The 24,837-nt window shown below is 30.5% G+C and overlaps 1 protein-coding gene across 1 annotated transcript in view; it reads left to right on the top strand.

Annotated features, from left to right (window-relative positions):
- LOC143072963 (armadillo-like helical domain-containing protein 3) overlaps positions 1 to 15,247 on the top strand; it is a 42,469-nt gene extending 27,222 nt beyond the window's left edge. The window contains exons 12-27 of the mRNA XM_076248145.1: positions 1,543 to 1,603; positions 2,820 to 2,866; positions 3,185 to 3,260; positions 3,897 to 3,972; positions 4,403 to 4,504; positions 5,132 to 5,190; positions 5,572 to 5,637; positions 6,633 to 6,702; positions 7,737 to 7,797; positions 8,162 to 8,250; positions 8,769 to 8,854; positions 9,351 to 9,477; positions 10,399 to 10,474; positions 11,481 to 11,559; positions 12,239 to 12,355; positions 13,235 to 15,247. Of these exons, the coding sequence (XP_076104260.1) occupies positions 1,543 to 1,603; positions 2,820 to 2,866; positions 3,185 to 3,260; positions 3,897 to 3,972; positions 4,403 to 4,504; positions 5,132 to 5,190; positions 5,572 to 5,637; positions 6,633 to 6,702; positions 7,737 to 7,797; positions 8,162 to 8,250; positions 8,769 to 8,854; positions 9,351 to 9,477; positions 10,399 to 10,474; positions 11,481 to 11,559; positions 12,239 to 12,355; positions 13,235 to 13,327 (1,285 nt within the window). The 3' untranslated portion in view covers positions 13,328 to 15,247. The remainder of the gene's footprint in view (positions 1 to 1,542; positions 1,604 to 2,819; positions 2,867 to 3,184; positions 3,261 to 3,896; positions 3,973 to 4,402; positions 4,505 to 5,131; positions 5,191 to 5,571; positions 5,638 to 6,632; positions 6,703 to 7,736; positions 7,798 to 8,161; positions 8,251 to 8,768; positions 8,855 to 9,350; positions 9,478 to 10,398; positions 10,475 to 11,480; positions 11,560 to 12,238; positions 12,356 to 13,234) is intronic.
- The last annotated feature ends 9,590 nt before the right edge of the window (positions 15,248 to 24,837 follow it).

Here is a 24,837-nt window from a genome sequence, read left to right on the forward strand (position 1 = left end):
AAAAAATCCAAGGTCAAAAGTTTAAAGAGGATTAGTGTTTAAAGTATGTTTTGCCAGGAATATTTTTTTAATGCTCATCTGACAAAAAAGCCAGTGTATTTGTGGACTTGTGCAAAACTGTGGCTTATGATCTCTTTACAGTATAATGGTTGATACCTTCACATCGTTGTAGGAGGCTGCATGATGACCTAAAATTGCTTAAATCCATGTCATTTGAACTCTAATGGATAGTATTCTCATTGGTTATCATACCATATTATTAGATAGGATGTACTTAGGTGAAATTAAAAAAAATCAAGAATTTTAAATTGATACTATAATTCAGAAGGGCACTAGTGCAGGAACAAAATAAGCTAAAAATATTGATAGGTATTGGAGCTTAATCATTTTTGAGATATTTGATTTTTTAATCAGAGGGGAAAGGCTGACTCAGACTGGGATGGGTTCTTTCCCCTTATTACACTTACATTCAATTCATTCAAATAATTTTCATTGTTCAAACATCATATATACATTAACACAATATGATTGGATAAAATGCAAAGCCTTCACAAATCCTTTCCCATTATCCAGTAGACGAAATGACATTCAAATAACTGAATAATTTTAATTTTAAAAAGAGTAATTTAGAGATAAAGAAATGCATCTTTGTCTTTTGAATTCCCACAAAGTATTTAAAATAAAAAAAAATCTGAGGTGAACTGTTGTGAGGCCATTTAATTCTAGAAGAGACTATTTGCCAATTCAATAATTGACTCAGTGATTTGAGATTTATTCATATAGCCTCGGTCACACCTTAACAGATAGCTTGAACGGATGCATAACAGATAACTTTTTTTCAATCCGTACATGTCCATTAGATGTCCGGTCTTATGCGGTACTCGTCCGTTGGATGTACGTTCGACATCTGTTCTGTTCGGTACGTTTCTGTTTCTTGTACGGTGCATATCCGGTGTGTGTGCATTATGCATTCGTTACACGTCCGTTTTATTCGTTCTGTACATCAACGGACTCCCAACGGATAACAATTTTGTCAACCGACAACTTTTATTTTCATCTGTTAGGCGTCCGTTCGTGCTATCCGGTAAGGTGTGACCGAGGCTTAAGAGTTCGAAGGAACATAAATTTTCAACAACAATTAAGAGCTAGAGGAAAGATCACATATCTAACTATAACTATTTTATGAGTGTAATCTTTAAGTTTTTCAAATCTTTTCAATCAGATATTTAAATCTTTTGTGATGCTAAAAGTTATTAAAGGCAATTATTTTGCATTGAAAATTGGTTATTTCACTTCCGACATCAGCCCATTATAACCAGTTCTTAACTATTTTACAATTCACGCATTTTTGAATTTTGTGCATCATCTCATAAAGTATATTAGATAATCAGAAACTACAAATAAAAAATGTTCATCAATACATAATCTGAAAAATCACTGATATCAGTGGCTGATTGAAGGGAATTAGTAGAGTGTGAACTATTGGACAGATGGAATGTTAACAAAAACTTAAGTCTCAAGTGATTATTGTTATTCCTGCAGGAGTTATGCTGTAAGGAACATAGAGCCACAAGGAGGATGGTTTTCAGCATTAGCCTCAATGGTTGGTATATCATTTTCATGATTTTATTTTTCTCTCAACGGTGGACAGTTAGTACTATGCTTACATATTCTTTTCTACTTAGTTTCAAATAATGCTTCAATACAGCTACAAATTTTTACTGCTATTTTATCATTTGCTATTACAATATAAATGATAACAATTGAAATTACCAATTTAATACTTGAAAGAAAATGTTCAATATCAGGGAAGATTGTTCAATATCAGGGAAGATTAGTTTTAACCCCCCTTTTGAGAAAAACAAATGGTTGATTAAATACACTGAAGTGTGACAGGAGTGGGCCCCTTCTTCGGCAGCCAGTGGTCCCCCACTTATGACAATTTCTAGATCCACCACTGATCCTGTTTTTTTTAAACATGACTAGCTAGCAGTTTAATTTTGACCTATATGTGCTATTTATAGCAACAACACCACAAAACATATTTAATTTAAATATTGTTTAAGTAGGGTTTTTTTCATATAAAAAAAAAATTGGAAACATGTGCTTAAAATGTTGAACATTTCCATTATCTCTAAAAATAGATAATATGTTTGATATTTGTTCTACATTATATACAATCTTTGTTATACATCAACTTGTTAACATTAATTATCTCCCTTGGATTTATTTTCAAATAAAGGAATAAAATGAATTTTAAAATTAAAACCTCAAAATTAATTGTATTAATTACTTTAAAATATCTCTATTTTATAGGAAAATATAACTTCCTAAAGTTAAAACATATTTTTTTTAAAGTTTTTAGCTAATTGTTAGTCTATTCTCCACCTATTTCAGTAAGATATATGCTAAGTATAGATTACATTTACAAACAATTGTTGATTTGTAATGGCCTTCCTGGTTTATACATTATGATGAATAGGGTAATCATGTGACTGCATGAGACATGTCTCCTTCTAACTTGTTACGCAGAAGGCATGTTCCCATCTGAATAACCAAGGAAACATTACAAACTACTGCAGTTCTTCCTCTAAACAATAATGTTTAATATCACTCTCAAAATCTAATTGGAAAAGTTTGTATAGCTGAGTCTTGATAAGTCACTTCTGCTATTATGTATTTCCATAGCAAACTATTTTCTTAACTGGATTGAATAAATTGAATAGAATTAACCATATGCAAACAAATTGTTTTTAAGGTACATTTGTTACAGCACAATTATGGTAAAATATATTTATATTTTAAAATATTTATTTTAGGTTGGCAACATGTTTGTAGCAGATGAAAAGCAAATTGCTGCAGTTAGGTAAGACAAAAAGAATTTGGGTTTCAGGATTTCTTGATGAAAAACATAGTTGTTGTTGCTTGTTATTTTAAAGGAATTAAGTTAATTAAGTTTAAAAGAAGGATGCTGTTGAATCTTTATTAAAAGAAAAAGAGTATGTGGGAATCTAAATACTCAAATTACACATACCTTGCTGTCAGGATACAATGTTTATTTCCTGTTGGTCAATTTTTTTCACTCATATTTTTTTGAAGTTTAAACATATATTGTGATATATATGAAATGTCTTATAAGAAAAATGCTGAACAGATTGTCTATAATTAATTGTATTTATTGCAGGTCAAATGATTCAATATTATTGGCATTGTATGAAGCCATCCATCTCAACAGAAATTTCATTACAGCTCTTACTCATGTAAGTTAATTATAGATCAGACAATATTTGATTTCAGTTTTCATGAACTGATTACATTACTTATTTGTAGAACATTCTGACGTCCTTTGTAAATTATAATGTTAAAAGTCAGCTGTTACCAACCATTGATGTGGATTTTTATGGGGGTCACCTCTAAATAGTATTACCCTTGTCCATCATTGCAGGTTTTTTACTTTGAAATTTCGTGAAAATATCGGTTATATAGAAAAAAAATTCTAAACACCTTCTCATATTGAGTTGCAAGTTGTTGTTGCAAACAGGGCCATTCATTTCATTCCCACAAATATAGTTTAAATTCAAAGTAAATGCTATAAAAATCAGTATCATTTGTTTATTTCAGATGATTTCAGGAAACAGAAAAGCAGTCATAAAATTAAATTCTTCAGATGATATGCCTATCAGCTATCAGATGAGTTCAAGAATTTGATTTTGTTATCCTAGTCTTTTGGGCAATGATTTCAATGACATTTGAGCATACTGAGCAACACTGTAGGTTGAACAACACATTTAAAGAAGAATAACAGTTCTGTTGCAGCATATGATTATCCTTAACTATATAACATAAAAGACATGGAAATATTGCTGTACTATTTATCTATTGTTTTCCTCTTTCAGACTCATACCCCATCGACACCTGCCACACCCCCATCTTCACCTGTACTCTCGCCTGGAAATCCTTTACTCAATCAAGGTAGGTTTTATATAAATTTTAATCAAGAATTCTGTTATCCAAAAGTTTTTTATCAAGAATTTTAAGAATAGGAAATTTACATGTTTCCTGAACTTTCAAGGTATTTTACCTTTCAGAATCTTAAGCATTCTTGGTAGTGTTTTAAAAATGTACACCAAAACGTGATTGGTTCGATATATTCATCATAATGTTTGTATAGGATTTCTGAGTGTTCAATGAATTGCATCTAAAAACTTGGGATAAATTCTGTATTCTTTTAATTTTGAATTAAAATTTTAATTAGGTTTACATCAATAAAGTTTAAAAATACAGATTTTTGTAAGTAAGGAGACAGTTTTAAAATGTATAAAAAAAATGCTTAATATATTATTTTACTTTGTTTCGTTTTTTAACTTTTACCTTATTATTCAATATCTTTTTATCTTTATAGTGCCCAAAACAGATCCTGCTTTGTTAGAACCAACATGTCAACCTACAAATTTACTGGTAACATTCCTGGAATATAGTTCTGTAGTCCTCCAAGATACCAAAGGTCAGAATTACTTATTTAGACTTAATTTTATTTGATTTTCAGTGATATCAGAACTGGTCATTAATAAGAAAAACTTTTCCACAATATGTTAAAGTAGAAATTAGTGCTCTTTTAACTGATCTGAGTATGTTTTTCACCAGTGTTTATATATGGTATTTTGAATGCTTCCTCCTGAAAGTAACCCTTAGCATCAAAACACCACATGACAGTGGTGTGGACCTTCAGGCATTGGGCTAATCATGAATACTGAGTACAAAATGTCATATATGTAGCACACAAGGATAAGATACTTAACAGAGATCAACTTAAGAAGCAAGCAGAAACATACACTAAACATTCTTGAGGAGCAAAAACCATGCTAGTTGTTTTACCTCAAAATATTATCTAACATTAATATTGATATTTCTTGTATTTGGTTATTTTCACATCTATTACACTAAGATTTTGATTGTAGCGTTATCTGTCCAAAAATGCATTGGCCATTGTGAACCATAGGCAAATATAAAATACAAAAAAAAATACAATTTATGTAACATTAACTTATATAGACTGAATAAAAAATAAACAATAATGTATCTTGAAGTGCTTGTGTCATGATCTTATTGTTTGATTTTTTTCTCATTGCAGATGAAACACAACACAACAATGCCAAATTATGTTTAATTATTTTAACTTGTATATCTGAGGTAAGTTATGGTAAAGGTTGAAATCATAAAAGAAAATACTCTTTTGTCTAATATATAAAATACCAAAATATGGGTTTATTTTATTATGAATTTTCCATGTATGATGTATATGAAAAGTTGACATTCATTTATATGTTGAAAAGTGAGGTCAACATTTGAAACCAAAGAAAGATTAAGACTTAAATTAAGGAATAGATTTATGAAAATTTTAAGATCTTATTGAAGATTTCTTTAGTAAAATCAGCAAGGAACCAATTATTTATTGCAAGTTCTGGTAGTAAAGTATCTTCAAATTTCCTTATTCACCGCAATTATTTCTATGACAGCATAAACAGACTGTATGCAATTCCAAACTATTAAACTTGCTATATTGCTTTTTAGGATCAGTATGCTAATTCACTGATGCATGACATCAATATGAACTTCAGAGTTCCTTTACACAGAATGGTATGTTATTTAATGGTTTATAATAGTTTTCTGTACACATGTAAAATTGAGAATAGGAATGGGGAATATATCAAAGAAACAACAACCCGATCAAAGAGCAGACAACAGCCGAAGGCCACCAATTGTTCTTCAATGCAGTGAAAAAATCCTGCTCCCAGAGGTGGTCCTTATCTGTCCTCTACATAAAAATGTGTACCAGTTTAGTGAAAATAGACGTCATACTAAACTCCAAAACATATATATAAACCAAAATTAAGAAACATACAAGACTAACAAACTCCAGAGGCTCCTGACTTGGGATAGGCTTGCTAAGTGCATTTTTTCTCATTATATAAAAATTAATAGATGTGGTATGACTGTCTATTCAATGAGACAACTTTTGACTGGAGACCACAGGATGGTGATGTTATAAACAACTATAGGTTCCTGTTGGGCCACTTACAATGAGCAAAATGCACACTATATACTGTAAATTCAGAAATTATATTGCATGCTTTTATTATTGCAATTTTGTTATTTGAGACTGAAATGACTATTTCAATTTTTGCAATATTAAGAAAAATCTTGTTTAGTTCATAAAACATTTTTCAAAATGCAATTTTTAAAGTATTGCAATTATAACTCATAAGCATTTTTCGCAATAATAAAAAACATAGCAATAATTTCTGAATTTATAGATCCTTGGCCTTGCATGACAAAATGTGAAACAATTCAAAAGAGAAAACCAGCAGATTGATTTAAAGCTCCTAGATGATAGTTGAAATAATAAATATAATTTAGTTGAATATCATTTGAATCAATAAATCTAGATAATTAAAGTGACTATTTCTAAAAAACCAAGGATACATCTTTTGGCCTGAAATTATATCATCCACACACAAAGGTTTTAGATTTATTAATGATGTCTGATGATTTTGAAACATATTTAAAGAATTACTAGTTTAATTTTTGTTTTATTATGTTGAATAGCTTTATATGATTTAATTTCCTTTTAGCCCATGAGACACAGAAAAATGAAAGTAGAGAAAGATATTTCATCAAGACCATTAGTATGTGCAGTCTTAGGTTAGTTTACTTTAGGTTCATTGTGTCTGTTCCTTAAAACATTGACATTCATTGATATTTTCATTGTATTGCATTGCCAATAGATTATTAAATCTATTTTTAAGGTGGTTCCTTTTATCTTAACTAAATTCAATAGAATCTTTAAATTATTTACTAAAATAATTTTACGTCCATGTTCCTTATTCTATTGTGGGTCTTGTTGGCAATTATGCCTCACGTCTTAATCTTTATAGCTTTATGCCAATAATGAAAAGAAGTAAAATGAATCAGTCCTTGACATTGTTTGTAACTGCAGTTTGTGGAAAGTTCTTTATTTTATTTTGTTACAATTATGTGTTAAAAAAAAGAAACTGCATGGTATTATTTTTTTAATGACATCCGAAGAGAAATCATTCATTAAAATTTTTCAGCAATAAAAATGGAAATGGGGTCTCTGATCCAACCAATCCAGTAGTCATACTTATTTTTTTTAATTTTAATTTAAATCAAATGAATTACCTCCCTTATTTAATCAAATTTATATTTCTCAATTAGTCAAAGCAAAATCCTCTGTGAATGTTAGCAAAGATAAGCATTAGATGAATAGGTAGATATCTTAGATATATACTGTGGATTCATTTTCATTAAAATATAATACAAATTTTCTTATGTATTTTGTTGGTATACTGAACCACACATTTCAATGTTAAAAAAAGACAAATTTTTTATATAGGCTTGTATGCAGACTTTGCCAAAACCATAAGATCAATATCTACACAAATTTCTCAAATCAACAATGATTGGTGTACACTAAAATAATGAATCCGTGGTATATAAAATAACAAGTTATGAAAATTAATTTCATTGTGTATATTTTACTTGACGACTTTCAATAAAAATCTTTATCAACAATTTTGCAACCACAACCGACCATAAAATAATTTTTTTGAGCAAATAACAAGTATTACTAGACAGTGACCTCTTTGGACATCTATTATCTCCATCGTTCCCCTTTTAATGAAATATAGTATGATATTTTCATTTTTACATTTCAGATTTAATGGTTGAATTTATAATGAGTCACATGATGAAAACTTTTCCATTAGAATTATATCTGTAAGTAACAAAGTGACCTTTTCCACTTTTCCTGAATTAGCATCAACTATTTGCCACTGAACTTCAAGCAATCCATTTTCAGTCAACGTGAAATGCTCTAGAAAACATGAAGGGTAATTTTATAAAGGTCATATTGTCAAAAAAGTTCTAATGTCACAAAGAAGAGTCCCTGTCAGTTGCCCAGGATCTCTTTTAAGTATCCTAGATAAATCCTAATAAGTGCATACACAAATATAGAAATTATTATAATTTAGCAAATGTTTTTAAGCAGTCAAGTACAATTGTTTAGGTCCATTTAGTGTCAGTTTGACCCTAGGTTTGGTATAGAATTGCGAAGTGTGATTATTATTTTTTTATTTAACAGGAAATGTTTAGGAATTACACACAGGGTACTGTGTTACCAGAAGAAATGTAGAGTTAGAATTCAGTATCCATGGAAAGAGTTATGGACTGGTAAGACGGCCATTTTGTATACTGATAATATAATGTATATTGTTTTGTTGGAGAACCCCTTCCAGATTATCAAATCTGAAGTCTACTTGAACTATTTTTCATGTTTTTATTTTTAAAGTCAAAAGAAAAGGTCAGAATTGCACACAACAGAATGCATTCACAATATACAAAGCTACACAAAATATTTACCAAAACAAATTGTACATCAAACGCTTTTTTACCAAAATTATACACACCACGTTTTGCGCTGTGAATATACTTTTTCGGCAGGTGAATATTCTTATTTATTCAAAATCCCATTCATAAAGAAAAACCTACTAAAATGTTATCAATATGGAATAACAACATTTATTGAATATTCTGTGCATTGAATTTGAAAACTAAACATTAATGCAAAACAAGTAATTAGTGGTAACAATGATAATTATAAAGCACAGGAAAACCCTGACAACTGACCAGGGAGTCTTTATCATATCTGCAGTTGAATTTTTATTTTATTTTATTTTTGGTTTTTACAGCTTTGATTAACTTACTGAAGTTCATTCTGTCAAATGAAGGCTGTCTGGTGAAGAGACAGAACAATATATTCCATCTTAGTTCTAAGGTAAATATGTTTGTACCTAATTGCTAGTTCATTCCACCACACCATTATTCCAACATTATTAATTTTACTATTAAAACATTTGGGGGCGCATTTAGTCTAACCCCTCCTCATCTCAGTTTATTTGTTTGTCAAACTGATACAAAATATTTTAAAGATGATAACTCAAGCTTGACATGGCCAAATGTAAAACAATTCAAGAAAAAACACACAAAGATGTGGTATGATTGGTAATGAGACAACTATCCACCAGGGTTAAAATAAAGTGGATGTGAAAAGTAATTATATGCAACCATACAGCTTTTAACAATGAGAAAAAAAGACTCATTCTTAAGTTTATTTTCTTTTTTCACCTTCTTTCATGATATAACTTGTCTGACATTGCTTACTGGACATATAGATTCCAGCTGTATTTTTACAGTATATTCTTTTTTGACAGTCTAAAATTTTGTTCAAAGTATAGTCATTTGTTAGTAATTAATGTTTTGTTTGATTACAGATAATGAATATATTTAACACCTTCATCACTTATGGAGACACTTTTCTGCCAAACCCAAACAGCTATGATGAACTCTATTATGAAATTATAAGAATGCATCAAGTATTTGATAATATTTATTCAATGGGTGAGTTTTGCTAATAAAATATGAGCTTATTTCACAGAATATGTACACTGATCACTGCCTTTATACATAAATGAAGTTCAAATAAGAAATATAGAATGTACCAATGCATAGAGTAGATAAATATTGTATCATGTGAGATACAGCAGTAGAATCTTTTTAATTATTTTTTATGTCAAAAAGCAAAATCAAAGACAACAAAAAAATGGATGATGCCTTAACTCAATTTTGAAGTAGTGAGAACAAGGAAACCTCACATGGCTACCAACTGGTCCAAGAAAGTTTTATTGGCTAAGAAAAATAGACATTTATTCTATTAATAAAACTACTCAAAAAAGATAATTAGATTATCTCCCTTTGATTTAATCTTGTTTTCCCCTTGGCATTGGATTCACTTTGGAACCATTGTTATTCTGTTGCTACATTTACATAGAAATTTATAGAAAAAGATGGTAATGGAATTCCCTGATTATTACATATTAGAGATATGATTATTATTTTTTTTGGGGGGGGAGGGGGGATTCAAAGGCAGGGCAATTTCCTAAAAAAAAATGTAAGGGGGTTGGGTTGGAAGGAACTTTTCATTTGCAATGCATGCATAAAATTTATGTTAATTATTTTATTTTGTTAATAAATTGTAAAAGGCTATCTGTCTAAAATAGCCACTGCTAATCAAATTTTAATAAAAGTGCCTTCCAACCCCAAAATCAATCAATGTAGGAAGAATATATCATATTTCATAGTCGTTATGTCAACATGTTACATATTATATGCGTTTAGATGATTAGCTATCAATGATTTGAATTATTCATGATATAGTGACAAACAGCACTATTTGAGTTCAAATTGTTAAGGGTTTAGTAATTTTACAAATGTGAATTTGATACTGAATGATAATATTTTTTGTTTTTTTTTTTGTTTTAGCTCTTCGTTACACAACCAATGATGGTGAGAGTAAAGATTCTGCTGCTAGACTGACAAATCATCTAGTTAATATAAGGTAGGTTAAGATACTTATAGGTTATATTATATATACTGTAAACCAACATTTTTTTTCAAGTCAAGCCTTTTCTAGCCAGTTATGGAACAATTCAATTTTTGATATTTTTTCTGACATTGTTGATGTATTCATATTAAAGTGGTACCTAACACTACAGGGAGATAACTCTGTAAAATCAGCTAAACGTTTTAATCACGTTGTATTGTTAAGGAAATATTAAGCTTCTCGATGATCAAAACTAGTGTTTGTCAAATTGCTATATATCTAACCAATTTTTTCCAAGAAAGTGATTGGTTCAATTTGTTTGAAATTTTTATATTTTTTTCAAAGGGTGAAAGTGAATATTTTGTCAAAGTTTTATGAAAACTAAACGATTCAAATTAATTGTAGTCGAAGTGTTGGTTACCACCTTATGGAAGATATATGAAATATTGTTACTTTTTTCTATTAGTAAAAGTGGCTTAGATAAAAAATGAGAACAGCACTATATAAAGGAATCAGGAATGCTCAAAGTCAAATACCTGACAGTCAAAGATTTATATGAACCAAAACAATTAAATAGGTATATGACCAAAGATTTATATGAACAAAAACAATTAAATAGGTATATGACCAAAAATTGGACCTAAAAATAAAAGCCAAATCTATCTAATGTCAACTTAATAAATCATTCAAGAAAATTAGTTGGTTTACTGTATATACAATGACGTATTCTACTTCTATTACTTTTGAACTTGCAGGCTAAAATAGTTTCAAGGATGATACTATGAAAATTACCATTTATTTGAGGGTAGAACATTGACATATTGTAGAGTAATTGCATGAGTCTTAAGGGAATATTGTGTCCGGTTGTATATTATTTTGAATGAGCTTGCATGGCAGTTTTACAAAGTATGATGTTCACAAATATTAATGTTTTTTCTTAAACTTACTATAAAATTAATATTTTTCAAAACACATAATTTGTTAACACAAATAGCTATACAAAGCTGTTGTATATTTACAGGGCCATTGTCAATCACTTCACTCCTAAAGTAGACGCCTGGTCTGCAGCCAAACAATTGTCTTCCTTAACTGAAGAACAGGTATGTTACTATTCAGGTTTAACAAGCTGTACATAATTTAATGGAATGGCCAAATATACTTACATCCTTATTAATATGCCAGAAACAACAGGAAAACTAGCTCTAAGTGAAACAAAATTGCATCATCAATAAAGGTTTATTTTTGACAAACATAAATTTTAAGTTTTATGCCACTGGAATAAGGGAGATAACTCAAAATTACTGCATGAGAAGCAAGAACAGCTCTGACATGATTTTTGTTAGTCAGTTTCAGGATGTGTGTAATAGCAACAGGATAATCACATAAATATTTGATAATATTTGTTTTTGTCTGTGTATGGATTTTTGAAAATATAATGCTATATTTCATATAAATCGTTTACCTATAATTGTTATCTGATAAATGCATGAATTAGGTACCCCTGGTTTTTTTTTCAATGAAAATTATCTGAGAATCTGATAACTTAATTAACATTTCATAAAATTAAAACTTTATTTCTACGTAATTTTAATTTACAATTTCATTGAAAAATAGTTTAAAAATTTAATTTAGGTTTACCTCAATTATATCTAACTTCTCTGTTTAAGTCACCAAAATAATATTCTATTATGATATAAAACTTCTTACATGTTACATTTGGACATCCTTAGTATCCAGTAAGCACATTCTAAGTACTGTCTTTTTACTCTATGTTTGCAGGTGTTAGAAGTAGTAAGAGCTAACTATGATACCTTGACATTGAAACTACAGGACAATTTAGATCAGTTTGATAGATATTCAGAGAAACCAAGAGAAATGGGCTACTTTACACAGCTGGTGAGTTTCCTGTAGTCTCATTACAGCAATAAAATGCAAAAATGAATAATTTCCATTTAAGATATCTGTATATTAAGGGAAAGTATGCATAATTTGGTGGAATTCAGATAAATATGCATGCAGAACATGGGACTGCTTAAAATAATTTAAAAAAAATTTGTAACATTGTTTTATTAAAAATGTATCAAATAAATCTACAAATTTATAGAATGCACATAAAAAGTGTCATAAATATCAAACCCATAGCCATGTGATATGGGCAAACACTACATGAACAATATCATTGAAGTTCGACCATTTAAGGAATCCAATGTACTTAGATGAGGCTTTGGAATTTTTGACATGTTCTGACTCCTTGTTTGTTTCCTACGGTACAGGGTAAAATATTGCGACTCAAAGCACCAACTTTTTCTTTCCATATGAGACTTCAATAGCTCATAAAAGATCATTTACCAAAATTAAAGTAAACTCTAGATTTGTGACCCAAATGATACCTATGCTAATATAAGGTAAAAGCCAGAGTCAGTCTGTTCCTGTCATTATTTAAAAATTAAATTTTAGGAAAAAGAGGAGCTCCATAACCTATCAATAATTTAAGCTTATTTTGTTTCTTAACTAATGCTCTTCAGACTTATAGTATCAATTTCAAATTCTAGATTTTTTATTTAATTTTATACCGTCATTACCCCAAATAACTCCCTCAGAGACATTCTTTCTTTTCATGATAATGAATTAGCAACACAAATTAAATTGATGATAAATTATAAATTTGATATCCATAAAATGGAAATCTTCATTAAAATATTGACATGTAATGGAGAAATAAAGAGATATCTGATCTTTTCTTGCATCTTTAATCAAATGATTTTTCTTTTGTAGGTAAGATCAATCACTGTAGAAGTAAGAAAAACAACAAACAGTATCTGGACTACACAGACAGAAGTTCTTCATAGCCTGTCTTCCATTACATGAAATAATTATCACAGAAATTTAGGAACCAAGCCATATAATTGCAATATAATACCTTCAAAAATATGAACACAGCCATAATAATGTATAATTTATTCTGCTAGTCTTTCAGATGTGTTCCTTATTATAACGAAACTGTAGGCATTAGTTAGTTAATGGTATTGATAGTGTAAATATTGAACCTTAGGCCTGTCCTTGAAATATTTATGAAGTAAAATAGCTGAGAATAGCACACATCAGAATGGGTATTATAATTTAGGATCATAATTGTAATTGGTGTATGAAGTTTGTTTGGGGTTAGTACAGATACAATAGACTGTGATACTATAATTTCATTGATAATATCTGGGTACACAATATCATTACGCAATATTGTTGTTTCTCAAAATCATTTATCTTCTTTTTATTATATATAATTCTGCAAAAACATAGGTTTATCTTTTGACTTAAATGACTTGAATTGCCCAGTTTTGTGCCACAAGTCAAAGTTTTGTCGAGTTTCTTGGACTTCCTCCACCAATAAATACTTGTCATTATAATGATATCACAAAGCCTGTTGAAAAAGTTCGATGATTCAGTATAAAAGTAAACTCTTATTACTGTTGAAGTTACAAAATTAATTTTTGGACTGACCAGTTTGAAGAGGACAGGTTATTTAACTAAGTTGACCAGATGTGTACAATGATAACCAGCAAGTTGACCATCCAGTGACACTCTTTCCATTAAAAAAAATCCATTTAATCCATATTTCACTCATAGCATTTGTCATATATATAAGTGTCTGTTTGTGTCAGGTTTTCTTTGGGTGCTGTCTCATTTATGTATATTCATTTTGCTCATGTCTGTTATCTTTTAACCTTATCCCTGACATTTTAGTGAAGATATCATGGGATTTTTTTACCTTTCTTACTAAGTTTAGTTCATTGCCTTTGTTTATTTTCCTTAATTACCTGTTTTCTGTCAGTTTATAACAAAGTCTGTGTTATCCTTATGTTCCTGTGCTTGCCAGGGGTAAACTAAAAGTAATTTGCATTAAAGAATATGTGTTATCTAAAACATGTTGATAGATTTGATTACTGAAGGAAAAAAGGATGTCATCTATCATATTTTCTTATTTTTCTATGCATCATGTTCTCAATTATGACCTTATAACATGTATTATGGGATGTTTGTCTTTTTACTTCTGTCATTAATGACCATGCATGGGAAACCCGCAGGGTAATCAAGGCCATTGATCATCCCAGCCCCCTATAAAAGTAACCGAGCTATTGTCTCCATATTAATAATTCCTAAGTGAGAATTTCAGACAAAGAGTGAGCAATACTCCATAATTTTGGGAGTATGACATTGTATATTTTTGTGAAAAGTAAGAGACCTTTTATTATGTAATGTATCAAAAATGTCAATTATCAGATGTTGAATGGGATGAGTCTGTGAATTCAAAGTACATGTATCATGATATAAGTGAAGAAGATTTAAACACTATTCTGAAGGGTAACTGAAAATTGTTATACTAGTCATATGGAAGAATTTTCAGTTGAACACACTGTTTATTCAGAAATTTCTGTCATATTTTACTAAATAATTGCAAAAATGGAGACGTGGTAGTTATTGCAAAAATAAAAATGTGCATCTTTTGTATGCAGCATTTTTCTGAAATAAATCTGGCATTTGTGTTCATTGTTTGACAATCACCATAACAAATGCACACAAAAAATTCTAAATTTAACAGTGATTGATAGCTAAATGTTTGTATGTTATTGATAAAGTAAAAGTATTGTTTAGATGTATAAATAATCTTATTTATGTTATAATAATGTTGTTATATATATAGATACCTTCTTGTATTGTTGTTTGGTTAGAGGATTGATGTTAATATTTAAAGATGCAATGTGTTATTTGGAAATAAATGTCTTATTACTACGCTGTTTTTGAATATAATACCCCATCCACACACATTCATAGTTTCATGGATTATGAAATCTCCTAAAACTTTTGAGACGAGAAAGAATTCGAAAAAGGAAAGAAAGAAAAAACTCTTTTAATAAAAAATCACAAAAAAGTGGTAATCTTTAATTAGATAAGGATGATATTACTGAACTCAATTACATGGTCAAGATTAAAATTTTGTGATAGGTATTTTTCAGATACTATTTGAAAAATATTTATAGGTTTATGGATTGATTTAAAGGTGTTCATGTCTGTCCTGTAAGGTTCATGATACCGTGACCTCATTTTCATAGATCATTAGTTAGTAATTATATCTTGATTAGGTCTGTTTCTCAGAAAGTACATATTGTAAAGGTACATGTTGAAGTTAATGAACATATAGAAAGTACATATTGAAGTTAATGAATGTCATATCAACATGTATAAAATTATTGAAATTTATGTTATTAAGGGAAAAATCATTAATTTCTGAGGGAGGTGTTATAGTTATTACTGAAAAACATTTACGAAGAGAAAAAAAATATGATGCAGGGAGAAGAAATCTTTTAATAAGATTTTGGTAAAAAAAAAACACCAAATAATTGATGCTTGTGTGATATGCATTTTTGTTAAAAAGAAAAAAAATCCATAACCCTAAAATTTATTGGTCATTCATATTAACAGTTTAAAAGGAGAAATACTCATTACATTATTATTGATGATTTTTTTCACGGTCATCCTATTCCAAATGTAATTTTATTTGTCCATAATGATTGTGTCTCTGGGTACAAAAATGGGTTGATGTCCATTGGCTAGTTTATCATTATTGATATCAATAGCCTCAGCAAAAAAATTAATAAGTTCCAATAGTTATCAAAGGTACCAGGATTATAATTTAATATGCAAGATGCGCGTTTCCTCTACATAAGACTCATCAGTGACGCTCAGATCAAAATAGTTATAAAGCCAAACAAGTACAAACTATTAGATGGTCCATTAATAACATTGAAATAGTCCACACCATATCTTTAATGCAACAGATTAATTGTATAGTTTGCATTTGAAGCATATCTTTGTAATTCAAATGCTCTAGAACCTTTGACTGAAGGTCCATAATTTCTATTGCCAGATGTTTTTATTACATCACTTTCATAAAAAAAATGTACAGTACTTGGATTTTGCTGGCTTATAAATTCAACAAAGTTATCAAATTGGAGCTGGATATCATCTTTTTGAGTTTCAACAGGTAAAGTCTCCAATTTTCAATATGAGTATCCAAGTTCACATACACAAGAATGAGAAAGATCTTTGGCAGATGGAACATTCTGTTGATGGTGTTTTCCCTTATTTCAGAATGAGTTAAAGATGATTATGAATGTTTAAAAAATTCAACACTTGTTAACACTTCTTCGGTCATGATGTCTCTTTCAGGCTGCTTTACTTTATATACTTGTTTTCAACACCACAAATGTATTACTAATAGTTTTAAGACATATACCAGTCTGCTTGGAAATAGCAGAAAAGGTTAATCCAGATTGATGCATTCTTTTAAATTTTAGTTTTTTCGATTTGAGGTATTTTTTCCCCTACATATGGCCTCTCTTGTTTTTCTTTAAAATCCATTCTTAAATTTCATGCAACTAGCATGAGTTTTAACTGATTGTGTATAGTAGAAGAAGATGACGGTATTGTCCACCTGTTCTAAAGTTTGTTCCATTTGACAGGTGAAGATAGGTAAAAATCGTTTACCTTCATAAGAATCTATACATACACATACTATGAAAACGTCCCCATCTTAAATGTGATTCTTCCAGTTTATTTTGATATACCAAGTCTAAACAAAAATTGGCATTAGTAAATTTGTTCTCTTGGAAAGTAAGACCCATTTTTGGCAATAATGAGTTTTGAAATGACTTTTGAAGACATTTTCTTACAACTTGGTCCTGACTATAAGAAGTACTCTGCCATATTTAATAAATTAAACCCAGACATGTTCAATTTGTCATGTTCGAGGCCATAAATCGGATGGAAATAAGGACAGATCACATTGTATGAAAGAACCATGTACCTCATGGGAGTATTGTGGAAGGAGAGGACAAATACAAACCAGAGGTGAGCAGAATGAAAAAAGAGACGGAAAAGAAATCAAAGAATTGAACCGTGACATAACAGAGGTCAAAAAGAGCAAATGGATATATTTGCAAAGAGGTCTCAGTCCTCATTCATTCACCTTATGAAACTTTGATTGAAAGCAATCAATCCAATGAAATATTCCCTGTGCACAAACTTATTGATGAGAGATTTGATAACACTAAAAGGATTCTATAACTGTAAGATCCTACAACATGACCCAAAAGAGGATTATGCAGAACTCCCTGAAGCACTTGGAATTGTCAGCACACTTAAAAAGAAGGTCTTCATTTAACATTTTTGATGATGATGATAACAGTAATGCCACACATGCATCTGCTAAAACCAGATGTGCAAGTCCTAAGAAAACAACTACTGCTACGACTTGTACCACAACTCGTCCAGTTTTATCTGATCAAGCAATGTCTGCACAGTCTAGTTTATATCAACCAAGTATAAGTACCCATTTATGCCATACGGATATCCTCAAATGTACTACTACAATCCTTATTATCATAAACAGTATCCTCAACAGCCTCAACAACCTCCAATGCCAACTTCACCACCACCAACCAATCCACCACTACCAAAAGGATCACCACCTATGTAACTTTTATTTGGTTTTATACAAAGTTTGTCATTTTTCAACAGAAGTTTGATGTAAAAAAAATTAGTGATAATTCTAGGTGGAGATAACTCTAGGTCATTTTGTTAGCTGGCTACAAACGAACACATATTCATTAGTTTGTAAGGATTAGATTGTGCAGATTTGCACTTTGTGGATATACTAAAAAAATTCGTAAATACCTTTGGAGTATAGTAACTTGAAACCCTATATATCTAGCTTCAGTGATTCTGATGAAAAATTTCAGTGGAAAATATTTAGGAAGTTTAAGTGATAAAGTAAAAAGTTTGATATATACCACAGTAGTCTTAATGACATGCATTCAAATCTGTATGACACAGAAAAAGTTATTATAAAATGAATAAATTTGTTTGCTATATTGGTTTTATATTCGTATATTTTCTTTGATTAAACTAGTAATAAGAGGTAACTGTAAATGAAAGATTATGGGACAAAAGCACATGAGACAATATCCAATTTAACAAAACTAGGGGGGAAACAACTCTGCTGAATTATGGCCAATAGTTATCAAAGGTACCAGGATTTTAATTTAGTACACCAGACGCGCGTTTCGTCTACATAAGACTCATTAGTTACACTCAGATCAAAATATTTATAAAGCCAAACAAGTACAAAGTTGAAGAGCATTGAGGATCCAAAATTCCAAAAAGTTGTGCCAAATACGGCTAAGGTAATCTATGCCTGGGATAAGAAATCCTTAGTTTTTCGAAAAATCCAAACTGCTTCTACAATTCAGTACTTCAAATAATTGTTTTTAGGGGATTAATATTCAACAGCATAGTGTATTGCTCAAAAGGAAAAAAAAGGTTTTTTAGACCACATTCATCGGTGTCAGAAACCTATGATGTGTCAACTATTTAATCACAATCCAAATTCAGAGCTGTATCAAGCTTAATGTTGTGTCCATACTTGCCCCAACTATTCAGGTAAGGGTTCGACCTCTGCGGTCGTATAAAGCTGCAGCATACGGAGCATCTGGTTTATTTAAGACTTTGATGATGTATCTAAATAGGTAATTATGGTTGAAAACTCCATTGGAAATTTGATTTGAGATTATGACCATAATTTAAGGGAAAGAATTTTTTTTTTTTTGGGGGGGGGGGGGGGGGGGGGGGGGGGGGGATGGGGAAAAGAGGTGAGAAAAAGTTTTTTTTTTTTACTAATTTTTTATTTCAGAAATTAATAGAATTTCTTAAAATGATATTTTTTTTGCAACAGCAAAATGTATTGCACAAAAGCAAAAAAAAGGGGGAGGGAACTTATATTTCGTATTGTTTTTTTTTTTTTTTTGGGGGGGGGGGAGTGGGGTGGTGGTATCAATTTGCAACAGCATAGTGTATTGCACATTAGCAAAAATTTGAAATAAAATTCATATCATACAACTAATTCTCAGTTCTAGTTAGTCTGTGTCAGAAACCTATTATGTGTCAAATATTTAATTACAATCAAGATGCAGACCTGTATCAAGGGCAAATATTTTGTCCGTTTTTGCACGAATAGGATAGCATTGTGTGGTAGACAACACTAACAGGTTGCTTCAGCAAAAGAGTAATGGAGTAATTTGTGCCTTACTTTTCTTTCACTTACAGATCTCTGTTGATGAAAGAAAGTAACATTTTCTTCTTCCATTGATAATCGAACAAAAGATTTCTGTATTTAACATTTGAAATAAAGTATACTCTGTAAAATATCATAACTTATCATATCTGTATTCGTTACAATATCACTGCTTACAATCCATGCCTCTACTTATTCCCATTCCCAAATGAACTGCCGATTCAGAAAGTGGTACAGGTTTAACATTTAATCTCCAAGACAATAGAATTAAATTCTATTTTAAGCCGGGTTACATGAACATTACAAACATAAGCTATGTAGGTCTTTTGCTGAAATTAATAACAATAACAACAGATACAATATTTAAGACATACCGGGTATAACATGTATAAGACATATATAACATATATATGACATATAAAGTATGACAGCTATATTGCAGAAGCAAAAATGTTCAGTATAAAAGCAAAGCACAAACAAGTAAAGTACTAAACTAGATTATAAGCACATGCAAATAGATGAAATAAAGACAGTTACACTAGTTCTAAAAGCTGCATGTAAAACTGAATTATTTGCATATTCCACACTTTTAAACTGGTTCAGGTTCGACTGTGCAGGGATCGGGTCAAACCGGTCATTCCAGAGTGTAGCTACAGCATACTTTTATGATAAGTCCAAATTGTGTTTTTCTCACCTGTGGTACCGGTACTTTAACATTCTGTCGCTACCTAAAAGAGCAAGGTACACTTTCAAAATTAATAATATCATGGATATACACGGGTGACCGACTCTTTGTGTAATATTTTTAAAAACTTCTATTGCCATCATTCGTAGACGTCTTTTTTTTCTAAGAAGGTGAACAATATTTCAACAAAAGAGTTTCATAGTCAATACTTACATCTTCATAGATCTACCTCAAGGCATGTGTATTTCCCCCCATTTTTTTAAGTGTTGCCGTACCCACAAAATGCCAAACCACAGAACAATAACTGAAATTAACCATAATATATGAGTGATAAAAAGTTAATCATCCCAATTTTGATAGATGTTTTCAAATTATCTTTAGTAAATTTAACTGCCTTCATGCTTTTATTTACAAATTTAAAAAATAAGTGTTTTGAACATAAGTTTATAATATATTAATTTTTGTCACTCAAAGGAGCTTTAAGATTTAACTACTCCGTTTAGATTTGGTCCTGAGTCTGACAATGTATTGTCATCTGGATAGTTGTATCATTCATTTTCTTTTACAAAATCGAAAATGTTGATTAGTAAATATTGAAAAGCACGGGACCCAAAATTGAACCTTGCCGTACACCTTTGTAAATCATAGTAATGTATGCACCAACTTTTACAAATTGTTTTCTGTTCGATATATACCAGTTGTCAATAAGATTTAATGAATCATTTGACAGGCCATATGCATTCAATTTTAATAACAGTAAGCTATGAGGGTAGGCAATCAAATGCATTTGAAAGGCCCATAAAACATATGCAAGTAACAATTTTGATCCTCTGCTTTTTTCCAGTCCTCACTTAATTTTAGAAATGCTGTATAACAGCTAAGGCCGGGTCTAAAAGCGGACACAAAGGATGAAATAACTCACTAAAATATTCTATTTCTGCTAGTAGTATGCGAACACGTCTGTAGTTTCCTGCCTCTAGATGACTATATATTTTTCTTATACAAAAATACATGTGCTTCCTTTAGATGACAAGGAAACTCTGAGTAAACTGTTTTCAACATATTAATTCGTTTTGTAACAGGTTTTTACAATTATTAGTTCCGGCTGTTTTCAAAATTTTAACTGAAACACCAGTAGCTTTGTTGACATTGATTTTATTAATTTGTTTTTCTACAAAGTCGTCATTAATTTCATTAAAAGATAGGCTGCCTTGAACATTACGTCTTTATTATATGTTTAATGTTTGAATGTTTATCTTCTACTTTACAACTATCATTGCCAATATTTTTGGCTACAATAAACAACATCATCATTGAACATTTCTGCAACATTAACTTGATCATTTATGATGTCATGATCATTGTACAATACAATATTGTTGTCAAATTGACTACTTTTGTTTAAAAAAAATGGTTTAATTGTTGGCCAGAAATAGTTTTGTTTTGGCCCGCCAGTGCAACGCTCTATAATGTAGTTCTTATAGACTGACGTATTAGTTTGGTAACAATATTTCTTTGTTGTCGATATGCAGCAGCCCTTTCCAATTAATTTTTCATTTGAGAATTCATACCATTTTCTAGAAATAACCAGTTGTCTCCGTTTAGAATAAACTTAAGCATTTCTCTTATTAAGCCAAACAATGTCAAAGCCTTTCCTTGTATTCATAAGAGCCACATATAGTGTTGAATTTGTCTTACTTGCTTTGAATATAAGTTAAAACCTCAACAATTTATGTTGATTTTGGCTCACGAAGTTAATATCGTTATTCGTTCGCATGATCTGCCTGTACATTCTGCAGTTTGTAATTCATAAGGATCTGTTGAAATTGGCGCAACATCGTCGGATACAGTTGGAATACCACAATAAATTGATCCTTAACACGCTCACCTACTCACGTACACCTTTTCGTTCCTCTATTGATTTTGAAAGTATGTACCCTTGTGATGATTCAATGCTAAACATATGGAAATTTTGTAAAAAAAATCCTCAGCCTTTCTCCTTGTATTCTCATATTAGCCAATTCGATGCTCGATAGATAAATAATTATTGTATGCAGTGCTAGCAATGAATTCTTTAAACCAAGTTTAAAAATTCAGATATTGGTTAAGGATAATGTACCCTTGTGTTGATTCAATGCTAAACACATATAAATTTTATAGAAAATCCACAGCCTTTATCCTTGTATTCTTATATTTGGTAAATTGGTGACTGATAGATATAGGATTATTGTATGCAGTGCTAGTAGCATTGATTTCCTTAAAACAAGTTTTTTAATGTAGTTATTTGTATAAACAAACAAAAATATGGACCAAATCAAGTACACCTTTTAGGGTGCGCTCGACTTTCGTGACTCATCACGAGGTATTTTGGTACAGGTTGGTTAGAACATTTTGTAGAAAATAAATACTAGCACATCATAGAAAGCAAGTGAGAAATCTATGTTTCAAATTTTATAACAAAAATCTCTGTATTAAAGGCTGTAGATTTTATATAAAAATCTTGGTTTATTTACTACGAAGTACTCTTTTTCTAGTAAGTGCAATGTAACAGTAAATGATCATGTTTTCTATCAAGTTTCCACTGGGTATATGTACTAAATGGTCTATCTCTATTATTTATTATATCTGTAGTTTTGATCCAATTGAAGTTAGAAAAATTCTTACAAAAATGGCTACAGAAGGGGTCATAAACCTTAACAAATATATATATGCACCAATTAAAGTACACCTACTAGGGTGCGCTCGACTTCAGTAACTCAGCACGAGATGTTTATGACCTTTGTAAACATTAAACGCTAGCACATCATAGTAAAACAAGCGAGTAATCTATGTTTAAAATAGTATAACAAACATCTCTATATTAAAGTCTGTGGATTTTCTACAAAAATCTTGGGTTTTATTTTCACCAAATTTCCTTTCTCTATTAAATGCAATGAAAAATAAATAGTTACTTTAATGCTTTGCACGAAGTTTCCCCTTGGTATACATACAAAACGGCCCATCTCTATTATTCATTATCTTTGCTGTTTTGATACTATTGCAGTTTGAAAATGTCGTAATTCACAGGCCACTGAAGGAGTCATAAACCTTAAATGTTTATTTGAGATTTCATACCATTTGTTCTTAACTTAACCAGTTCGTCATCGTTTGAATTAAGCTTATGCATTTCTCTCATTGAGCCGAGATGCAAAAAAATGTCAAAGGTTTTCCCTTGCATCCATTAGAGCCACATATAGTTTTAATTTCGTCTTAATTCCTTCGGTTAAAAAAGTTAAGTTATAACTAAAGCTGCAATAATAGGCATAGGCTACCTTTTAATAAAGTTCGAATATGTAAATATTCAAACATAGACATAATTATCATAATAAGTCTACCATAATTCAAGTGTTTAGCTACTATATGTTCTTCATCTGCAGATTGTTTATTTTTCATATATGCTAAAATATCCTTCTCTTCATCGTCTGTCGAAAGTGAAAATATCTTCTATTTGATTTTCAGTTACTGTTTTCGTTCAATGGTTTGTATCATTTTCTACCATAGTAAAGTTTTCTTTGTCAAAATTTTCAGAGTCCATTGAAGTCGCCAAATCTTGAAAACATTCTGCCTATGCATCATGAATCAAATTAAAGATATATAAGTGAGGGCAGAAGTTGTAGCATTAACTGGAACTCCAGAATGTCTTATACTCTTTATACTTTCTATATTGTGCCATGTGTTCTATTGTTTGTCTGTTTGTCTTTCTTCATTTTCAGCCAGGCGTTGTCGGTTTATTTTCGATTTATGAGTTTGACTGTCCTCTTGTATCTTTCGTCTCTCTTATATGCACCAGAAAGTGAGTAATCATCCGAATACAATTATCTTTTAAAAAACAAATTTATGAATACTATTACTGAGCGAGTACTTATCCACGCTGAATTTCTGTTATATAATGAGTAGAGCCTACTAAGAACAAAATAATCCACCGGTAAAAAATCAATCTATAGCTCGCATTTTTTTTATATTTTCTCAAGCATTGTTAGATATCCCGGAAAATGGATCAAATAAATTCTGTTTTTCTATCGATTATTCACTTGCAACAATGTTTAAAGATTAGTTATATAAAAAGGAGATTTGGTATGATTGACAATGAGACAACTCTTCACAAGAGACCAAATGACACAGAAATGAACAACTATAGGTCACCGTACGGCCTTCAACATTGAACAAAGCCCAAACCACATAGTAAGCTGTAAAAGGCCACGAAATGACAAATGTTTAACAATTCAAACGAGAAAACAAACGGCTTAATATATATAAAAAAAATGAACGCGAAATAAATATGTCAAACATCAACAAAAGTCAAACACTGATTTACAGGCTCCTGACTTGGAACAGACACAAACATACAGAATGTGACGGGGTTAAACATGTTTGCGGGATCCAAATCCTCCCCTAACCTGGGACAGTGGTATAACAGTACAACATAAGAACGAACTTTACAAATCAGTCGAAAAAGGTGTAGGTCATCAGATGGGTACAAATAGAAATACATCTACCAAAAAAACATTAAAGAAAGACACCAAGCAC

Source organism: Mytilus galloprovincialis, chromosome 4 (assembly GCF_965363235.1).
Source record: "Mytilus galloprovincialis chromosome 4, xbMytGall1.hap1.1, whole genome shotgun sequence".
NCBI lineage: Eukaryota > Metazoa > Mollusca > Bivalvia > Mytilida > Mytilidae > Mytilus > Mytilus galloprovincialis.